Source organism: Vespa mandarinia, chromosome 25 (assembly GCF_050613455.1).
Source record: "Vespa mandarinia isolate Hongniang chromosome 25, ASM5061345v1, whole genome shotgun sequence".
In the NCBI taxonomy this organism is placed as follows: Eukaryota; Metazoa; Arthropoda; class Insecta; order Hymenoptera; family Vespidae; genus Vespa; species Vespa mandarinia.
In genome coordinates, this window is record NC_140834.1 from 2,178,106 (window position 1) to 2,197,940 (window position 19,835).

The 19,835-nt window shown below is 24.4% G+C and overlaps 3 protein-coding genes across 3 annotated transcripts; all 3 read left to right on the plus strand.

Moving 5' to 3' along the window:
• Positions 1-336: 336 nt before the first annotated feature.
• LOC118446670 (odorant receptor 82a-like) lies at positions 337-5,467 on the plus strand. Its single transcript, XM_085664085.1, has 7 exons — positions 337-407; positions 1,697-2,144; positions 2,889-3,174; positions 3,878-3,977; positions 4,074-4,184; positions 5,179-5,334; positions 5,417-5,467. The coding sequence occupies exons 1-7, from the start codon at positions 390-392 to the stop codon at positions 5,465-5,467; spliced, it is 1,170 nt and encodes a 389-aa protein (XP_085520211.1). The 5' UTR covers positions 337-389.
• Positions 5,468-6,967: 1,500 nt separating this feature from the next.
• On the plus strand, positions 6,968-12,096 carry LOC118446671 (odorant receptor 4-like). The gene is made up of 7 exons (XM_085664120.1): positions 6,968-7,001; positions 8,282-8,729; positions 9,482-9,767; positions 10,505-10,604; positions 10,702-10,812; positions 11,806-11,961; positions 12,046-12,096. The coding sequence occupies exons 1-7, from the start codon at positions 6,984-6,986 to the stop codon at positions 12,094-12,096; spliced, it is 1,170 nt and encodes a 389-aa protein (XP_085520246.1). The 5' UTR covers positions 6,968-6,983.
• A 1,477-nt stretch (positions 12,097-13,573) lies between these two features.
• On the plus strand, positions 13,574-18,709 carry LOC118446672 (odorant receptor 4-like). Its single transcript, XM_085664118.1, has 7 exons — positions 13,574-13,607; positions 14,885-15,332; positions 16,099-16,384; positions 17,102-17,201; positions 17,299-17,409; positions 18,374-18,529; positions 18,614-18,709. The coding sequence occupies exons 1-7, from the start codon at positions 13,590-13,592 to the stop codon at positions 18,662-18,664; spliced, it is 1,170 nt and encodes a 389-aa protein (XP_085520244.1). The 5' UTR covers positions 13,574-13,589; the 3' UTR covers positions 18,665-18,709.
• The last annotated feature ends 1,126 nt before the right edge of the window (positions 18,710-19,835 follow it).

The following is a 19,835-nucleotide window of genomic DNA, read 5'->3' on the forward strand; positions in this document are numbered from 1 at the left end:
AAGTAAGAGAAAATGTACGGATGAGAGTTGTAGCAATAGTTTTCTTTTTTTTTCTCTCTTTTTTTTTTTTTTATCAAGGTAGTCACAAAATGTTTTCCAACGTACATCGGCTAAAGTTGAATAAATATTTTATCGTTAGATAGTCAAGCCCTGTATCAACGAAGATACAGTTAATCGATCAATTTTCTAAGTTTTTTTTACCCTCGTCTAATATCACGGACAAACTTTCTCCAATTTTTTTTTCTCTCCTTTCTGAACATATTATTCAAACGTGCATTTGCAACTCTTTCTTCTTCTTTTTCCTTTTTTTTTTTTTTAAATAGGAGTTTACAACGGGGGATGATCGATCGTTTTCCTGTCAGTCAGTTGTGAACCTTCAAAGGGATAACATGGGCACGAAGATAGAAGTAAGACGGATAATAGTTTTTCTCGTTACACTCTTATATCTGTGCTGTGTATAATTTTGATATTGCACGTACATATTGTTTATATACAATTTATGTATTTTTTTTGCACTCAATTTTGTTTTTTTTTTTCTTTCAGTCAGTGTAATATTTTTATTTCATGATATTTATCGCTAATATGGTGACATTGGGAAGAAGTTACTTCTGGGAAGAATTTTCGTTTGTGCGTTTTTCTGGCTTCATTATATAATGTTTAATAAAATTTTATCGTATTGATTTGGCACAGTTATTGTATCACCTTTTTTTTTTTAGATCGTCATATTTATTGAATTTTTTTTCTAATCAATATGTTTCTTCAGGACAATCTTTTTTTTTTTTGCTTTTTTCCAAAGCTTAATTGAAATTTATTTTCAAATTAGAGTACTCGATTATTTGGATACTTAATTATTTTTCTCTTAATTGCAAATAAATTATTTTTTATTATTAAAATATGAAAGAAGAAGATTCAGAATAATTGTTAATGTTCCGCAATAAATTTTACTTTTGATCTGTTTTTCTTATTGCATTTGTGTTGCAATATTTTTTACAAAATAAATTTGTAATTTTTCTGGTACATTAAATTATAATGATCATATATTACGTTCGTTTTTTTTTTAGTAATATATGTTTTTTTTCAAAATATTTTTATTTTTATTAATTATTTCATATAACACGACGAAATAAATTTTGTTGCACAAAAGAAAATGTTGAGATGTTAACAATTAAAATGTATTAGTGAATATTATTTGGACGTGATTACAATACTAAATAATCATACTGATTTTACAAAAGAAAAAATACTTTTTGATTGTAACCCATAGAAAAAGAATCGTTATCCACTAAGGTGCAAAATAATTTTTTTTTCAAATTATATAAAAAAGGGGATGAATCGTAAAGTTGATAAAAATTGCATATGTGTATATGTATCTTATATCAATTATATATTGTATGTTTATTCATTAAATACAAAAAGAAAATAATATCATCACTTAATATAAATTTACAATTAAATATTATAAATATTAATAAATTTATTTTTTTTATTTAATTATTATTATGAGCTGCTGATTTTTTCGTATTAACGAAATCATTAAAATAACATTAAATAACATTATGTAATTTTTTTTTTTTTAGACTATAGTTACCAAATAATGTTCTTTATTTCATTTCTAATAATTTATTATATATTTTTCAAGTGTTTACTAATTCTTATTTATATACATATATAAATATATTTATTATTTTTCTTACAGACAATCGACGTAACCGAGGCAAAGAAGTCATTACTATGGAACAGATTATTACTGAAATACGTTGGAATTTGGCCCCTCGAAATTTCTAATGCCCTTTTCCTCTTTTTTTTTATTTATCTTTTTTTACATTGTTCATTAACATTTGCCGAACTGATACATTGTAAACAGGACTTTGATGTTTACATGGTAATTTTTAGCGAAAACGTACTACTCCTAATGACGCTAATTAAAATAACAACGTGCTGGAAAAACAGACAAGCATTAGGACGTTTGCTTGTCGAAATACAGAATAATTTCATCGTCGACAAATACAATACATTCGAGAAGAGATTCATTTTTATCAAATATACCAAAATGGCGAAATATTATGTTTTAATAGCAGTTACCACGATGACAATTAGCACTAGTTTTTATTACATCAACGCATTGTTGCCAAATGTAAAAATGGGTAAACGTTCTATCAAATTTATAAAAGAGATAATTTTATTAATTACTATATTATCCATTTTTCTGCGTATACTGAGTTATCACAACATTATCAACGCTGTTGAATATCTCTTTTGTTTGGAACAAACGAAAAGAATAAGAAAATTTTTTTATATATATATTATGCAAAGTTTCATGTTTACATGTGAAAAATATATTTTGATAATCTGATAAATTATGTCGGACTTCTGCTTCAAACTGAAAGTTTAGTGATCCACTAGGATCTTTTTTGGAATATCGTATTCTTTTGACTACTTTTTCAAATAATGATTACGATTGTTTAATCAATTTTTCAATCAAATAAATTGACTCCTATGAAATATAAACAACCTAAATGTTTAATGAAAAAATGTTCAAAGAAAAATGTATGAAATCCTGCTACAATGATTATGCTTATTAACTTACTATATCTTTAAGTTATAAAATGTAAATGTTTCAAATTAATTTACAATAACAATTATAATAATAGCTTAATTAATTCGATAGATATTCGAAGTGTCCAATATAAACTTTTATTCAAAATCGATATATTCTAATCGCAATTATCGTTCTTAATTCATCTAAGTGTCATTTTTTAAATTTACTTTCTGAAGTTTATGTATATATACATTATTATATAAATCATACATTTATAATAGAAATACATCTCATTTTATTTCGATTTCCATATATATTTTTATTATATATTATATTTTATTCGTTACAGTAATAAGCAATTCGTCATCGAGTTACGAACTACCGTTGAAAACACGAACCATGGTCGATATACGCGACATTAGGGTCTATATTTTTCTCTGTATTTATCAGATGTTGGTAGTACCAAGTATTGTACTAGGTTTCGTCGGATTTGATTGTTTGTTCGCCAATCTTGCATTTCATATTACCGCACAATTTGGAATTCTCAGTTCTATGCTCAAAGAAATTCTCGACGACTCTAATACTTTTCAATATAATATAAGGGAACTTTTACTTCGACATTACGTATTGATAAGGTAAATATTAATTGATAATGTAATTTTCTTTAATATAATGAAATTTTTTTTTTCATTCTCAATGGAATGCAATAATTGTTCTCTAGATTATTTTATAACAGAAAGATCGATAGAATGGAATTTACAAAATTTTTTTTCGTTAAACTCTAGCCATTTAAGATTAAACACTATTTTCGAACGTTCGAATTATACGATTTCGTTGATGAAATGTTATGTCAATTGTGGTAACTTTATTTGGAATAAATTTTCAAGTCATTTACCAAGAGACCATCTTAGTTATTTTCTTTTTTTTTCTTTTAAACAGAAATTTGCAATCTTTTTTTTTAAAGCGATCATTTGTTCCAAATGAAATGAAAGCAAATAACTTCTTTCTGAAATTTTTTTTTGAGATCAAAATGAATGAGATTTAAAATGTATTAAAGAAAGAAAAAAAAATTATGGATTTGATTATCCAACGAATAAAATATTGATATAAATAATTAATGTTACATATTATTTTTAAGAAATATATTTGATTTTTTTTCTATAGTTTTAACGTGACCATTCATTCTGTACGAAGAAAAAAAAATATCTGAAAAAAATTAAGGTCTCCGTGACAAAAATTTTCTATATTTGATATATCATATTAAATTCATTATCATATTAAATAAATGTCTTATATATATATATGTATTTATGTATATGTTATTTGACATTTTTTTAGACAAGCGAAAACTTTGGAAGATAATTTTAATGTAATAATATTGCAACAATTAATGGGAACAACGTTTCAACTTTGTACATCCGCTTACAATACAATCTTGGTACGTATTACATATAATATGTTAATGCATTTAATGTAACGAACATCTTTCATTTATCAATTTAATTTTTTTCTAATCTTTACAATTTTATTTTAGGACTCTGTAAGCAAAGAAACATTAACGTTAATCATATTCTGCTTTTATGCTTTGAGCACATTGAGTACATTGTTTCTTTATTGTTACATCGGCGAGTGTCTTATTCAAGAAGTAAATGATATTAATTAACTACATTCAGGGTGTCTTATATTATTTGATTGTTAGTAAAATATTTCGATTGTTATTAAAAATATTATATAGTGTGATAAATGTTCATTCGTAATTCTATTCTTATAATTAAATTATTTTTATTTGATTTCACAAAAGAATCGAAAGATACAAAACGTTCATTAATAAATCTATAATTTTTATTTCGAAACTAAATAAAGTTTAATTAATAAATGAGTATTACAATTGTTATATTTAAGATCGTTAAATATTTAATTTCGTAATGATAATTAATATTAATTAGTTTGATACATTAAGTAATATTATTTATTATATATTTCTAATGCAAGGTTTATTATATTTTTAAATAAATTTATTAATCATTTCTGAAAGATTAAGTATCACGTAAATTAAATTACGTGATTAAAATTATTTATTAATATATATTAAATTGATATTTTTATATACAGATATGAGTGATTAAATAAAGTTAAATAAAGTTAAAGTTTGACTGATTTTAACGAAATCACATTACTCTGTCAAAACGTAGAAAATTTTACCGGAAAAAATCTGTTTATAGATCCAGTGATGTCGGATATGTATTGATATATGCTTTAGAATTTGTACAACCATTATGTAATTGATTCAGTAATTTATAATTTTTTATTTTAACATCAATTTATTTGACGAAAATTTATTTACTATAAATGAAACAAATAGATTAATTTTTATAAACAATAATTTCTTTTTGAAATTTTTCAAATGTTGTTTCAGAATATACGACAACAAAAATATTTTATTACGGATACATCAGATACTTGAGTCGAACTAAACATGATTTGTATTTATTAAATCATATTTACGACTTATGGGGGTACTTTATAATAGTTGAAAAAAAAAAGAACAAATTTATTGCGATCAGATTCGATAGGACACTCTGTAATATACTCAATTCTTCGATATCTATTAACTATTGAAATTATTTAAAAAAATTTAGAGTTTGAGCCTGAGCAACGCAATTTATCGTTACGAGTGGTATAACAAGTCACCAATGAACTTAAAGATGGTAATAATTTGTATGTTGCGAATGAAAAGACCAGAACAATTAACTTCCGGTAAATTTTTCGTCCTATCATTGGCCTCTTTTACTGATGTAAGTATCTAAAAAAAAAAAATTTTTCCTACCTATACTTAAGTTATCGTTAAAATATGTTTCACGTTAAAATGTCTTATAGATTCTCAAAACTACGATGGGATATCTGTCACTACTGCGAACACTTCTATGAAGATTTTTTTGCATTCTTTTTAGGTCCACTTATTAAAGAGAACACTTTTAATTTTCATAATAATTAATCATCGTTCTGAGTCAATTGGTATAGATTTAAAAAAAAAAAATAAAAAATAAAAAAAAAACCAAGAAATCGAAAGACAAATATACGATCCATATTTTCTTCATACTTTCTTTTTTTGCTTTAATCCAACATCATTTTTCTCCGCGGCGAATATTAATATAAATTATTTAATATTTATTTAATAATAGAAAAAATTTTTGGACTTCACGTTGGTCATGAAATCACAACCGAATTTCTTTTCGTATATGTCGTATTAAAAATAATATATGTATATATAAATATATATAGATTATAAAAATATATGTACATATTTTTATTATATTATAAAATCTTAATATAATAAAATCTTAATCTAAGAAAATAATAATATAAATTATTCTACTCACTGGATATTCAATAAATAAGGTGTATATACGGTTGAATATATCGACGAATAGTATTGTTAGTCATTGTTAGTCCTATTGATTTTTCTATTTCAATTCGAAAATAAGAACGTGTTCCTTTCATTGTAACGTATTTCATATAATTGATTATAATCTTGACGTATTATGGTGAGTAAAATGCACGTAATTATCGTAGGACATAGTTCACCATGAAGTTATGACAATTGAGAGATATATAGAAAAAGATAGGGTATAGACGTTGGAAATGTATGGATATTTTCAAACTTTTTTACATCGATAGTTTTCTTATCAATTAATTCGAATGAATGCCTTTCAATCGTACGCACTTTACAACGTACAATTAACGTTTGCCTAATAATCACAATGTAGCAACGATAAGTAGATCGTTATAGTGTCTGTTATTTCATTCGATACTATCCTTATGACGAACATCATAGAAATAAAAACTTTGAATATAACCAGGAAACCGGATATAAGTTATTTGAAAAAAGGGATAAACTCGGTGGAGGGTCTTTATCGTTGTCACCCTAACACCCCAATGGAAAAGTTACTTTACGTGAAACTTTCTTTCGCCAGGACGATAACAACAACTCCCCCCCTTTTACGAGCGAATGAACCGGCGTAGGAAAAAGAAAAGAATGAAGAAAAAAAAAAGAAAAGGAAAGGAAGAGAGAATGTACGAATGAGAATTGTAGCAATAGTTTTCTTTTTTTTTCTCTCTTTTTTTTTTTTATTGAGGTAGTCACTAAATGTTTTCCAATGTGCATCGGCTAAAGTTGAATAAATATTTTATCTTCAGATAGTCAAGCCCTATTTCAACGGAGATGCAGTCAATCGATCAATTTTCTAATACGTTTTTTTACCCCCGTCTAATGTCACGGATAAACTTTCTTCAATTTTTTCTCTCTCCTTTCTGATTATATTATTCAAACGTGCATTTACAACTCTTTCTTCTTTTTTTTTTTTTTTTTTTCTAAGTGGAGTTTACAACGGGGGTTGATCGATCGTTTTCCTGTCAGTCAGTTGTAAACCTTCAAAGGGATAACATGGGCAGGAAGATAGATGTAAGACGTATAATAGTTTCTCTCGTAACATTCTTACATCTGTGCTGTGTATAATTTTGATATTGCACGTACATATCGTTTTTATACAATCTATGTATTTTTTTTGCACTCAATTTTGTTTTTTTTTTTCTTTCAGTCAGTGTAATATTTTTATTTCATGATTTTTATTGCTAATATGGTGACATTGGGAAGAAGTTACTTCTGGGAAGAATTTTCGTTTGTGCGTTCTTCTGGCTTCATTATATAATGTTTAATAAAATTTTATCGTATTGATTTGGCACAGTTATTGTATCACCTTTTTTTTTTTAGATCGTCATATTTATTGAATTTTTTTTCTAATCAATATGTTTCTTCACGACAATCTTTTTTTTTTTGCTATTTTCCAAAGCTTAGTTGAAATTTATTTTCAAATTAGAGTACTCGATTATTTGGATACTTAATTATTTTTCTCTTAATTGCAAATAAATTATTATTTTTTATTATTAAAATATGAAAGAAGAAGGGACAGAATAATTGTTAATGTTCTACAATGACTTTTACTTTTGATTTGTTTTTCTTATTGCATTTGTGTTACAATATTTTTTACAAAATAAATTTGTAATTTTTCTGGTACATTAAATTATAATGATCATATATTACGTTCGTTTTTTTTTTAGTAATATATGTTTTTTTTTCAAAATATTTTTGTTTTTATTAATTATTTCATATAACACGACGAAATAAATTTTGTAGCACAAAAGAAAATGTTGAGATGTTAACAATTAAAATGTATTAGTGAATATTATATGGACCTGATTACAATACTAAATGATCATACTGATTTTACAAAATAGAAAATACTTTTTGTTTGTAACCCATAGAAAATGTATCGTTACCCACTAATGTGCTAAATAATATTTTTTTTCATATTATATAAAAAAAGGCATGCATCGCAAAGTTGATAAAAATTGCATATGTGCATATGTATCTTATATCAATTATATATTGTATGTTTATTCATTAAATAGAAAAAGAAAATAATATCATCACTTAATATAAATTTACAATTAAATATTATAAATATTAATAAATTTATTTTTTTTATTTAATTATTATTATGAGCTGCTGATTATTTCATATTAACGAAATCATTAAAATAACATTATGTAATTTTTTTTTTTTAGACTATAGTTACTAAATAATGTTCTTTATCTCATTTCTAATAATTTATTCTATCCTTTTCAAGTATTAACTAATTTTTATACATACATATATAAATATATTTATTATTATTCTTACAGACAATCGACGTAACCGAGGCAAAGAAGTCATTATTATGGAACAGATTATTACTGAAATACATTGGAATTTGGCCACTCGAAATTTCTAATGCCCTTTTCCTCTTTTTTTTTATTTATCTTTTTTTACATTGTTCATTAACATTTGCCGAACTGATACATTGTAAACAGGACTTTGATGTTTACATGGTAATTTTTAGCGAAAACGTACTACTCCTAATGACGCTAATTAAAATAACAACGTGCTGGAAAAACAGACAAGCATTAGGACGTTTGCTTGTCGAAATACAGAATAATTTCCTCGTCGACAAATACAATACGTTCGAGAAAAGATTCATTTTTATCAAATATACCAAAATGGCAAAATATTATGTTTTAGTAGCTGTTACTACGATGACATTTAGCACTGTTTTTTATTACATCAACGCATTGTTGCCAAATGTAAAAATGGGTAAACGTTCTGTCAAATTTATACAAGAGATAATTTTATTAATTACTATATTATCCATTTTTCTGCGTATACAGAGTTATCACAAAATAATCAACGTTGTTAAACATCTCTTTTATTTTGGAACAACTGAAATGAATAAACACAATTATTTATATATATATATATTCAACAAAGTTTCATGTTTATATGTGAAAAATATATTTTAATAATCTGATAAATTTTGTCGGACTTCTGATTCAAACTGGAAGATTAATGATGAACTAGTATCTTTTTTGGAATATTAAATTTATTTTTTACTACTTTCGAAAAAATTATTACGATTGTTTAATCAATTTTTCAATCAAATAAATTGGCACCTATCAAATATAAACAACTTAAATGTTCAATGAAAAAATGTTCAAAGAAAAATGTATGAAATCCTGTTACAATGATTATGCTTATTAACTTACTATATCTTTAAGTTGAAAAAAGAAAATCTTTCAAATTAATTTACAATAACAATAATAATAATAGCTTAATTTATTCCATAATTATTCGAAGTATTCAATATATACTTTTATTCGGAATCGACATATTCTAATCGCAATTATCATTCTTAATTCATCTAAGTGTCATTTTTTAAATTTACTATCGGAAGTTTATGTATATATATATATTATTATATAAATCATACATTTATAATAAAAATATATCATATTTTACTTCAATTTCCATATATATTTTTATTATATATTATATTTTATTCGTTACAGTAATAAGCAATTCATCATTGAGTTACAAACTACCGTACAAAACACGAACCATTGTCGATATACGCGACATTAGGGTCTATATTTTTCTCTGTATTTATCAGATGTTGGTAGTACCAAGTATTGTACTAGGTTTCGTCGGATTTGATTGTTTGTTCGCCAATCTTGCATTTCATATTTCTGCACAATTTGGAATTCTCAGTTCTATGCTGAAAGAAATTCTCGACGACTCTAATTCTTTTCAATATAATATAAAGGAACTTTTACTTCGACATTACGTATTGATAAGGTAAATATTAATTGATAATGTAATTTTCTTTAATATAATGAAAATTTTTTTTTTCATTTACAATAAAATGCAGTAATTTTTATCTAGATTATTTTATAACGGAATGATTGATGGTATGGAATTTACAAAATTTTTTTTTCGTTAATCTCAAAGCCATTTACGATTAAAAACTATTTTCGAACGTTCGTATTATTCGATTTCGTTGATGAAATGTCATATCGATTGTGGTAACTTTATTTGGAATAAATTTGCAATGTCATTATTCAAAAAATCGACTTAGCTATTTTTTTTTGTTCTTTTATACAAAAATATGCTGTCTTTTTTTTTTATAACGATATGTTCCACATGAAATGGAAACAAGTAACTTCATTCTGAAATTTTCTTTTCGAGATCCAAATGAATGATAATTAAAATGTATTAAAGAAAGAAAAAAAAAAAAGGTAAATTATGGATTTGATTTCCAATGAATAAAATACTGATATTAATAATTAATGTTACACATTATTTTTTAGAAATGTATTTGTTTTTTCTTTCGTATAGTTTTAACGTGACCGTTCATTACGTACGAAGAAAAAAAAATATATAAAGAAAGATTAAGATCTCTGTAACAAATATTTTTTATATTTGATATATCGTATTACATTTATTATCATATTAAATAAACGTCTTATATATATATATATATATATATATATATATATATATATATATATATATGTTATTTGGCATTTTCTTAGACAAGCGAAAACTTTGGAAGATAATTTTAATGTAATAATATTGCAACAATTAATAAGCACAACGTTTCAACTTTGTTCATCTGCTTACAATACAATTTTGGTACGTATTACATATAATATGTTAATGCATTTAATGTAACGAACATCTTTCATTTATCTATTTAATTTTTTTTCTAATCTTTACAATTTTATTTTAGGACTCAGTAAGCAAAGAAACATTAACGTTAATCATATTCTGCTTTTATGCTTTGAGCACATTGAGTACATTGTTTCTTTATTGTTACATCGGCGAGTGTCTTATTCAAGAAGTAATTGATATTAATTAACTATATCCAGAGTGTCTTATATTATTTGATTGTCAGTAAAATATTTCGATTGTTATTAAAAATATTATATTGCGTGATAATTGTTCATTTGTAATTCTATTATTATAATTAAATTATTTTTATTCGATTTCACAAAAGAATCGAAAGAAACAAAATGTTTATGAATAAATCTATAATTTTAATTTCGAAACTGAATAAAGTTTAATTAATAAATGAGTATTAAAATAGTTATATTTGAGATCGTTCAATATTTAATTTCGTAATAATAATTAATATTAATTAGTTTGATGCATTAAGTAATATTATTCATTATATATTTCTAATGCAAGGTATGTTATATTTTTAAATAAATTTATTAATCATTTCTGAAAGATTAAGTATTACGTAAATTAAATTAAGTGATTAAAATGATTTATTAATATATATTAATTGATATATTTATATACAGATATGAGTAATTAAATAAAGTTAAATAAAGTTAAAGTATGACTGATTTTAACTAAATCTAATTACTCTGCCAAAACGTAGAAAATTTTACATGAAAAATCTGTTTATAGATTCAGTGATATCGGATATGTATTGTTATATGCTTTAGAATTTGTACAACCATTATGTAATTGATTCAGTAATTTATAATTTTTTATTTTAACATCAATTTATTTGACGAAAATTTATTTACTATAAATGAAACAAATAGATTAATTTTTATAAACAATAATTTCTTTTTGAAATTTTTCAAATGTTGTTTCAGAATATACGACAACAAAAATATTTTTTTACGGATACATCAGATACTTGAGTCGAACTAAACATGATTTGTATTTATTAAATCATATTTACGACATACGAGAGTACCCTATAATATTTGAAAAAAAAAAAAAACAAATTTATTGCGATCAGATTCGATAGGACACTCTGTAATATACTCAATCCTTCGATATCTATTAACCATTGAAATTATTTAAAAAAATTTAGAGTTTGAGCCTGAGCAACGCAATTTATCGTTACGAGTGGTATAACAAGTCACCAATGAACTTAAAGATGGTAATAATTTGTATGTTGCGAATGAAAAGACCAGAACAATTAACTTCCGGTAAATTTTTCGTCCTATCATTGGCCTCTTTTACCGACGTAAGTATTTAAGAAAAAACAAATATTTTTCTATGTATATTTAAGTTAACGTTAAATTATATTATTTGTTAAAATGTTTTATAGATTCTCAAAACTACGATGGGATATCTGTCACTACTGCGAACACTTCTATGAAGATTTTTTTGTATTCTATTTAGATCCACTTATTAAAGAGAACACTATTAATTTTCATAATAATTAATCATCGTTCTAAGTCAGTTGGTATAGATTTTAATAAAAAAAAAAAAAATAAATAAAAAAAAATAAAAAAAAAAACCAAGAAATCGAAAGACAAATATCCAATCCGATATTTTCTTCATACTTTCTTTTTTTGCGTTAATCCAACATCATTTTTTTCCGTGGCGAATATTAATATAAATTAACGTGCATTATTTAATAATAGAAAAAATTTTTGGACTTTACGTTGGTCATGAAATCACAACCGAAAATCTTCTCGTATATGTCGTACTAAATATAATATATGTATATATATATAATAAAAGTATATGTTCATATTTTTATTATATTTAAAATCTTAATATAATAAAATCTTAATCTAAGAAAAAATAATATAAATTATTCTACTCACTCGATATACACTAATTAAAGTATATATGCGGTTGAATATATCGTCGAATAGTATTGTTAGTCCTCCTATTGATTTTTCTGTTTCAATTCGAATATAAGAACGTGTTCCTTTCATTGTTCGATAATTAATTACAATCTTGACGTATTATGGTGAGTAAAATGCACGTAATTATCGTAGGACAAAGTTCACCATGAAGTTATGACAATTGAAAGATATATAGAAGTAGATAGGGTATAGACGTTGGAAATGTAAGGATATTTTCAAACTTTCTCTCATCGAAATTTTTCTTATCAATTAATTCGAATGAATTCCTTTCAATCGTACGCACTTTACAACGTACAATTAACATTTGCCTAATAATCACAATGAAGCAACGTTAAGTAGATCGTTATAGTTATTTCATTCGATACTATCCTTATGACGAACATCATAGAAATAAAAACTTTGAATATAACCAGGAAACCGGATATAACTTATTTGAAAAAAGGGGTAAACTCGGTGGAGGGTCTTTATCGTTGTCACCCTAACACCGCAATGGAAAAGTTACTTTACGTGAAACTTTCTTTCGCCAGGACGATATCAACAACCCTCCCTTTTACGAGCGAATGAACCGGCGTAGGAAAAAGAAAAGAAAGAAGGAAAAAAAAAGAAAAAGAAAAGAAGAGAAACTGTACGAATGAGAGTTGTAGCAATAGTTTTCTTTTTTTCTTCTCTTTTTTTTTTTTATCGAGGTAGTCACTAAATGTTTTCCAATGTGCATCGGCTAAAGTTGAATAAATATTTTATCTTCAGACAGTCAAGCCCTATTTCAACGAAGATACAGTTAATCGATCAATTTTCTAATAAGTTTTTTTACCCTCGTCTAATGTCACGGACAAACTTTTTACAATTTTTCCTCTCTCCTTTCTGATTATATTATTCAAACCTGCATTTGCAACTCTTTCTTCATTTTTTTTTCTTTTTTTTCAAAGAGGAGTTTACAACGGGGGTTGATCGATCGTTTTCCTGTCAGTCAGTTGTGAACCTTCAAAGGGATAACATGGGCACGAAGATAGAAGTAAGACCGATAATAGTTTCTTTTGTAACATTCTTACATCTGTGCTGTGTAAAATTTTGATATTGCACGTACATATCGTTTATATACAATTTATGTATTTTTTTTGCACTCAATTTTGTTTTTTCTTTTTCTTTCAGTCAGTGTAATATTTTTATTTCATGATTTTTATCGCTAATATGGTGACATTGGGAAGAAGTTACTTCTGGGAAGAATTTTCGTTTGTGCGTTCTTCTGGCTTCATTATATAATGTTTAATAAAATTTTATCGTATTGATTTGTCATAGTTATTGTATCACCTTTTTTTTTTAGATCGTCATATTTATCGAATTTTTTTTCTAATCAATATGTTTCTTCACGACAATCTTTTTTTTTTTGCTTTTTTCCAAAGCTTAGTTGAAATTTATTTTCAAATTAGAGTACTCGATTATTTGGATACTTAATTATTTTTCTCTTAATTGCAAATAAATTATTATTTTTTATTATTAAAATATGAAAGAAGAAGGGACAGAATAATTGTTAATGTTCTGCAATAAATTTTACTTTTGATTTGTTTTTCTTATTGCTTTTGTGTTACAATATTTTTTACAAAATAAATTTGTAATTTTTCTGGTACATTAAATTATAATGATCATATATATATTACTTTCGTTTCTTTTTTTTGGTAATATTTGTTTTTTTTCAAAATTTTTTAATTAATTATTTCATATAACACGATGAAATATAATTTGTAGCAGGAAAGAAAATGTTGAGATTTTAACAATTAAAATGTATTAGTGAATATTATTTGGACGTGATTACAATACTAAATAATCATACTGATTATAAAAAAAAAGAAACTTTTTGATTGTAATCTATAGAAAAGTATCGTTTAACACTAATGTGCAAAATTATTTTTTCTTTTTCAAATTATATAAAAAAGGAATGAATCGTGAAGTCGATAAAACTTGCATAAGTGTATATGTATCTTATATTAATTATATAATGTATATTTAATCATGTAGAAGAAAGAGAAAATAATATCATCACTTAATATAAATTTACAATTAAATATTAGAAATATTAATAAATTTATTTTTTTTATTTAATTATTATTATGAGCTGCAGATTATTTCATATTAACGAAATCATTAAAATAACATTATGTAATTTTTTTTTTTTAGACTATAGTTACTAAATAATGTTCTTTATTTCATTTCTAATAATTTATTCTATCCTTTTCAAATATTAACTAATTTTTATATATACATATATAAATATATTTATTATTATTCTTACAGGCAATCGACTTAACCGAGGCAAAGAAGTCATTAATATGGAACAGATTATTACTGAAATACGTTGGAATTTGGCCCCTCGAAGTTTCTAATGCTCTTTTTCTCTTTTTTTTCATTTATCTTTTTTTACATTGTTCATTGATATTTGCCGAACTGACACGTTGTAAACATGACTTTGATGTTTACATGGTAATATTTAGCGAATACATACTACACCTAATGACGCTAATTAAAATAACAACGTGCTGGAAAAACAGACAAGCGTTAGGACGTTTGCTTATCGAAATACAAAATAATTTCATCGTCGACAAATACAATACGTTCGAGAAAAGATTTATTTTTATGAAATATACCAAAATGGCGAAATATTATGTTTTAGTAGCGGTTACCACGATGACATTTAGCATTGCTTTTTATTACTTCAACGCATTGTTGCTAAATATAAAAATGGGTAAACGTTCTATCTAATTTATACAAGAGATAATTTTATTAATTAATATTTTATCCATTTTTTTACGTATATAGAGTTATCACAAGATTATCATCGTTGTTAAATATCTCTTTTGTTTGGAAAAAACGAAAAGAATAAGAACATTTATTTATATATATATTATGCAAAGTTTCATGTTTACGTGTGAAAAATATATTTTAATAATCTGATAAATTATGTCGGACTTATGCTTCAAACTGGAAGTTTAATAATCCACTAGTATCTTTTTTGGAATGTCGTATTTTTTTTACTACTTTTTGAAATAATAATTACGATTGTTTAATTAACTTTACAATCAAATAAATTGACTCCTATCAAATATAAACAACCTAAATGTACAATGAAAAAATGTTCAAAGAAAAATATATGAAATCTAGCTACAATAAGTATAGTAACTTAGTAAAGATTACTAACTTACTATATCTTTAAGTTATAAAAAGAAAATCTTTCAAATTAATTTACAATAACAATAATAATAATAGCTTAATTAATTCGATAAATATTCGAAGTGTCCAATATATTCTTTTATTCAAAATCGACATATTCTAATCGCAATTATCGTTCTTAATTCATCTAAGTATCATTTTTTAAACTCACCATCTGAAATTTATAAATATATATATATATATATTATTATATAAATCATACATGTATAATAGAAATATATCGTATTTTATTATAATTTCCATATATATTTTTATTATATATTATATTTTATTCATTACAGTAAGAAACAATTCGTCACTGAGTTACAATCTGCCATACAAAACACGAGCCATCGTCGATATACGCGATATTAGGGTCTATATTTTTCTCTGTATTTATCAGATGTTGGTAGTACCAAGTATTATACTAGGTTTCGTCGGATTTGATTGTTTGTTTGCCAATCTTGCATTTCATATTACTGCACAATTTGGAATTCTCAGTTCTATGCTCAAAGAAATTCTCGACGACTCTAACACTTTTCAATATAATATAAAGGAACTTTTACTTCGACATTACGTATTGATAAGGTAAATATTAATTGATAATGTAATTTTCTTTAATATAATGAATTTTTTTTTTTCATTTTCAATAAAATGCAATAATTGTTATCTAGATTATTTTATAACGGAATGATTGATGGTATGGAATTTACAAAATTTTTTTTTCATTAATCACAAAGCCATTTACGATTAAAAACTATTTTCGAACGTTCCTATTATTCGATTTCGTTGATGAAATGTCATGTCGATTGTGGTAACTTTATTTGGAATAAATTTGCAATGTCATTATTCAAAAAATCGACTTAGCTATTTTTTTTTGTTCTTTTATACAGAAATTTGCTGTCTTTTTTTTTTATAACGATATGTTCCACATGAAATGGAAACAAGTAACTTCATTCTGAAATTTTCTTTTCGAGATCCAAATGAATGATAATTAAAATGTATTAAAGAAAGAAAAAAAAAAAGGTAAATTATGGATTTGATTTCCAATGAATAAAGTACTGATATAAATAATTAATGTTACATATTATTTTTTAGAAATGTATTTGTTTTTTCTTTCGTATAGTTTTAACGTGACCGTTCATTACGTACGAAGAAAAAAAAATATATAAAGAAAGATTAAGATCTTTGTAACAAATATTTTTTATATTTGATATATCATATTAAATTCATTATCATATTAAATAAATGTCTTATATATATATATATATGTATTTATGTATATGTTATTTGACATTTTTTTAGACAAGCGAAAACTTTGGAAGATAATTTTAATATAATAATATTGCAACAATTAATGGGCACAACGTTTCAACTTTGTTCATCTGCTTACAATACAATTTTGGTACGTATTACATATAATATGTTAATGCATTTAATGTAACGAACATCTTTCATTTATCTATTTAATTTTATTTCTAATCTTTACAATTTTATTTTAGGACTCTGTAAGCAAAGAAACATTAACGTTAATCATATTCTGCTTTTATGCTTTGAGCACATTGAGTACATTGTTTCTTTATTGTTACATCGGCGAGTGTCTTATTCAAGAAGTAATTGATATTATTTAATTACATGCAGGGTGTCTTATATTATTTGATTGTCAATAAAATATTTCGATTGTTATTAAAAATATTATATTGCGTGATAATTGTTCATTCGTAATTCTATTATTATAATTAAATTATTTTTATTTGATTTCGCAAAAGAATCGAAAGAAAGAAGTTTATTAATAAATCTATAATTTTTATTTCAGAACTGAATAAAGTTTAATTAATAAATGAGTATTACAATTGTTATATTTAAGATCGTTAAATATTTAATTTCGTAATGATAATTAATATTAATTAGTTTGCTACAATAAGTAATATTATTTATTATATATTTATAATGCAAGGTTTGTTATATTTTTAAATAAATTTATTAATCATTTCTGAAAGATTAAGTATTACGTAAATTAAATTAAGTGATTAAAATGATTTATTAATATATATTAATTGTTATATTTATATAGAGGATGCCTGATTATAACAAAATCACATTTCTCTTCCAAAACGTAGAAAATTTTATTTGAAACATTTCTTTTATAGATCCAGTGATATTGGATATGTATTGTTATATCCTTTAGAATTTGTACATTCAATATGTAATTGATTCAGTTATTTGTAGTTTTTTATTTTAACATCAATCTATTTGACGAAAATTTATTTACTATAAATGAAACAAATAGATTAATTTTTATAAACAATAATTTCTTTTCTTTTCTTTTTGAAATTTTTCAAATGTTGTTACACAATATATGACAACAAAAATATTTTTTTTCGGATACATCAGATACTTGAGTCGAACTAAACATGATTTGTATTTATTAAATCATATTTACGACATACGAGAGTACCCTATAATATTTGAAAAAAAAAAGAACAAATTTATTGCGATCAAATTAAATAAGACACTCTGTAATATACTCAATCCTTCGATATTTATTAACCATTGAAATTATTTTTAAAAATTTAGAGTTTGAACCTGAGCAACGCAATTTATCGTTACGAGTGGTATAACATTTCACCAATGAATTTAAAAATGGTAATAATTTGTATGTTGCGAATGAAAAGACCAGAACAATTAACTTCCGGTAAATTTTTCGTCCTATCATTGACCTCTTTTACCGACGTAAGTATTTAAGAAAAAACAAATATTTTTCTATCTATACTTAAGTTAACGTTAAATTATATTATTTGTTAAAATGTTTTATAGATTCTCAAAACTACGATGGGATATCTGTCACTACTGCGAACACTTCTATGAAGATTTTTTTGTATTCTATTTAGATCCACTTATTAAAGAGAACACTTTTAACTTTCATAATAATATAATAATTAAACATCGTTCTAAGTCAGTTGTACAATTTTTAATAAGAAAAAAAAAAAACCAAAAAATAGAAAGACAAATATCCGTTCCATATTTTCTTCATACTTTCTTTTTTTGCGTTAATCTAACATCATTTTTTTCCGCGGCGAATATTAATATAAATTAACGTGCATTATTTAATAATAGAAAAAATTTTTTAACTTTACGTCAGTCATGAAATCTCAACCGAAAATCTTCTCGTATATGTCGTACTAAATATAATATATGTATATATAGATTATAAAAATACATGTTCATATTTTTATTATATTTAAAATCTTAATATAATAAAATCTTAATCTAAGAAAAAATAATATAAATTATTCTACTCACTCGATATTCAATAAATAAGATGTATATACGATTGAATATATCGACGAATAGTATTGTTAGTACTTCTATTGATTTTTCTACTTCAATTCGAATATAAGAACGTATTCCATTCATTGTCGATAATTGATTACAATCTTGACGTGTGTTATGGTGATTAAAATGCACGTAATTATCGCAGGACAAAGTTCACCATGAAGTTATGACAATCGAGAGATATATAGAAGAAGATAGGTTATAGACGTTGAAAATGTATGAATATTTTCAAACTTTTTCACATCGATAGTTTTCTTATCAATTAATTCGAATGAATGCCATTCAATCGTACGCACTTTACAACGTACAATTAACATTTGCCTAATAATCACAATGAAGCAACGTTAAGTAGATCGTTATAGTTATTTCATTCGATACTATCCTTATGACGAACATCATAGAAATAAAAACTTTGAATATAACCAGGAAACCGGATATAACTTATTTGAAAAAAGGGGTAAACTCGGTGGTAGGTCTTTATCGTTGTCACCCTAACACCCCAATGGAAAAGTTACTTTACGTGAAACTTTCTTTCGCCAGGACGATATCAACAACCCCCCCCCTTTTACGAGCGAATGAACCGGCGTAGGAAAAAGAAAAGAAAGAAGGAAAAAAAAAAGAAAAAGAAAAGAAGAGAAACTGTACGAATGAGAGTTGTAGCAATAGTTTTCTTTTTTTCTTCTCTCTTTTTTTTTTTTTATCG

Coding starts and splice junctions, on each gene's coding strand:
- LOC118446671 (XM_085664120.1), top strand. Junction 8,730..9,481: donor GTTGCCAAATGTAAAAATGG/GTAAACGTTCTG, acceptor TATTCGTTACAG/TAATAAGCAATTCATCATTG. Junction 10,813..11,805: donor GCGAGTGTCTTATTCAAGAA/GTAATTGATATT, acceptor AAAAAAATTTAG/AGTTTGAGCCTGAGCAACGC.
- LOC118446672 (XM_085664118.1), top strand. Junction 15,333..16,098: donor GTTGCTAAATATAAAAATGG/GTAAACGTTCTA, acceptor TATTCATTACAG/TAAGAAACAATTCGTCACTG. Junction 17,202..17,298: donor CTGCTTACAATACAATTTTG/GTACGTATTACA, acceptor ATTTTATTTTAG/GACTCTGTAAGCAAAGAAAC.
- LOC118446670 (XM_085664085.1), top strand. Junction 2,145..2,888: donor GTTGCCAAATGTAAAAATGG/GTAAACGTTCTA, acceptor TATTCGTTACAG/TAATAAGCAATTCGTCATCG. Junction 3,978..4,073: donor CCGCTTACAATACAATCTTG/GTACGTATTACA, acceptor ATTTTATTTTAG/GACTCTGTAAGCAAAGAAAC.